The 1,736-nt window shown below is 56.8% G+C and overlaps 1 protein-coding gene across 1 annotated transcript; it reads right to left on the bottom strand.

Annotated features, from left to right (window-relative positions):
- Positions 1 to 614: 614 nt before the first annotated feature.
- On the bottom strand, positions 615 to 1,287 carry Cstb (cystatin B; the record flags this gene model as incomplete). Its single annotated transcript, XM_033768144.1, has 2 exons — positions 615 to 957; positions 1,093 to 1,287. Coding segments are annotated over 2 exons (324 nt in total), but the record flags the coding sequence as incomplete, so codon positions are not given.
- Between the last annotated feature and the right edge of the window lie 449 nt (positions 1,288 to 1,736).

Consider the following 1,736-nt stretch of genomic DNA (forward strand, 5'->3'; position numbering starts at 1 on the left):
CCTGGTGGGAAACTGACCAAGTCCTCACTTCAGTGAACAAGTTTCCTTCTCCGCACTGAGGCTCGCACCCAGGGCCTCACACATGCCAGTGAGTGCTGCACTCCAGGCCGCACCCAGCCCTGGTCTGTTCCCAAGACCGCAACAAACGATGCCTGGCCATCACCCAGAGGTCCCCACCCCACAGGCCTCACGTTGGCGTCACCCATCTGCATCGAGTGACACAAGGCGCAGCTTGCCCGGGGCCGCCCGTTCCCAAGGCTAGAGATCCAGCCGCAGGGTCAGGGTGCAGGGGCACTTCCCCAGGTGCCGCCTGCTAGGCGCGCATGGGTGCCCAGGTCCCACATCTCAGTACGGAGTGCACCTGTGTCCACGTGGACCAAGGACTCGCACCTGGGAACCGATTTACTGGAAACCTTTATTACATGGGGAAACTGAGGCTCAGGGGCAGTGCCTGGGCCAGGCGGGTCCTGCTGGGGTACTGGCTCTCCACGCCCCACTGTGACTCGGGCCGACACCCAGTGTCACCCCGGCAGGGACAGCTTTGTCAGCATGAATCACGCTCCCCTGCACATCTGGTTTCAGATGAAGAAAAATCCAAGACAAGGAGCCATCAGTAAAGAATTAAAAAATACAGATTTAAAGATCGATAATGTAGAGGCCTCTGGGAAACAAGATCATTAATTGGGAGGGGCAACCACGCAGACACTGTGGGACCAAGTGTGAGAGCAGCTGCTGCGCCTGCCGAGTGGCACCACAGGACCGTCTACGTCGCGCTCCCCAACACGGGCCACTGGGCGATGGGGTGGATGGGGTGCGTGGGGCCATGGCCTAGAAATACTCCAGCTCATCCTGCCTGGACTTGTTGGTCTGGTAGGCGACCAGCACTGCGGCTTTGTTCTCATGCGCGAGGCCCTGGAACACCCGCAAGTGCAAGAAGTTCTCGTCCCCGATGTGCACCTGGAGAAGGGACAGTGAGGAGAGGGCTGCCCACCCGCTCCCTGGCCCCTGGGAAAGGCTGCACCCACATCTCTACAATCACACGTGCAGGGGGCCGTGACCCCCCAAAGCCAGGGGAGCCCTGAGACCACCTACCTTGATGAAGTAGTTGATCCCTGCCACCACCTGGGTCTTGTAAGACACAGCCTCGAACACAGGGTACTTCCGGTTTTCCTTCTCTTCAAGCTGGGGTTTCACCTGGGGGTGGGGAAGGGGATGGGCTGAGCAGGGACCACAAGGACCTCCCGGGCCACCCTGACAGTCATTCCTCACACAGGGGTGAGCTGGCGGTCAGCTCCAGGGACGATGTGGAAGAAACCAGTTCCTTCTGGGGCTTGCTCAGAATGCCCTTGGCCCTTCTGTGGGGTGGAGGACGTTTCAGTATTTTTATCACTGCATTACAACATGATGTACAAACGTAAACAAGTTTTTTTCACTTCATATGCAAACATTTCAACTGACAGACTGTACACCATTGTTATTATCATTATTATTATTATTATTATTATTCTTTTTGGACACAGGGTCTCACTATGTGGTTGAGACTGACCTGGAACTCACTATATAGCCTAGGATGGTCTCAAACTCACAGCGATCCTCCTGCCTCAGCCTCGCGAGTGCTGGGATTACAGTCATGTGCCACCACGCCAGGCCCTGTGTGGCATTTTTACCCAACCTCATACTTGCTACTTCATTGGTGCCGGGGACTGAACCCAGGTCCTCCCGCTGAGCTGGGCCCC

This window comes from Fukomys damarensis, unplaced genomic scaffold, assembly GCF_012274545.1.
Source record: "Fukomys damarensis isolate Sample0158 unplaced genomic scaffold, DMR_v1.0_HiC HiC_scaffold_24, whole genome shotgun sequence".
In the NCBI taxonomy this organism is placed as follows: Eukaryota; Metazoa; Chordata; class Mammalia; order Rodentia; family Bathyergidae; genus Fukomys; species Fukomys damarensis.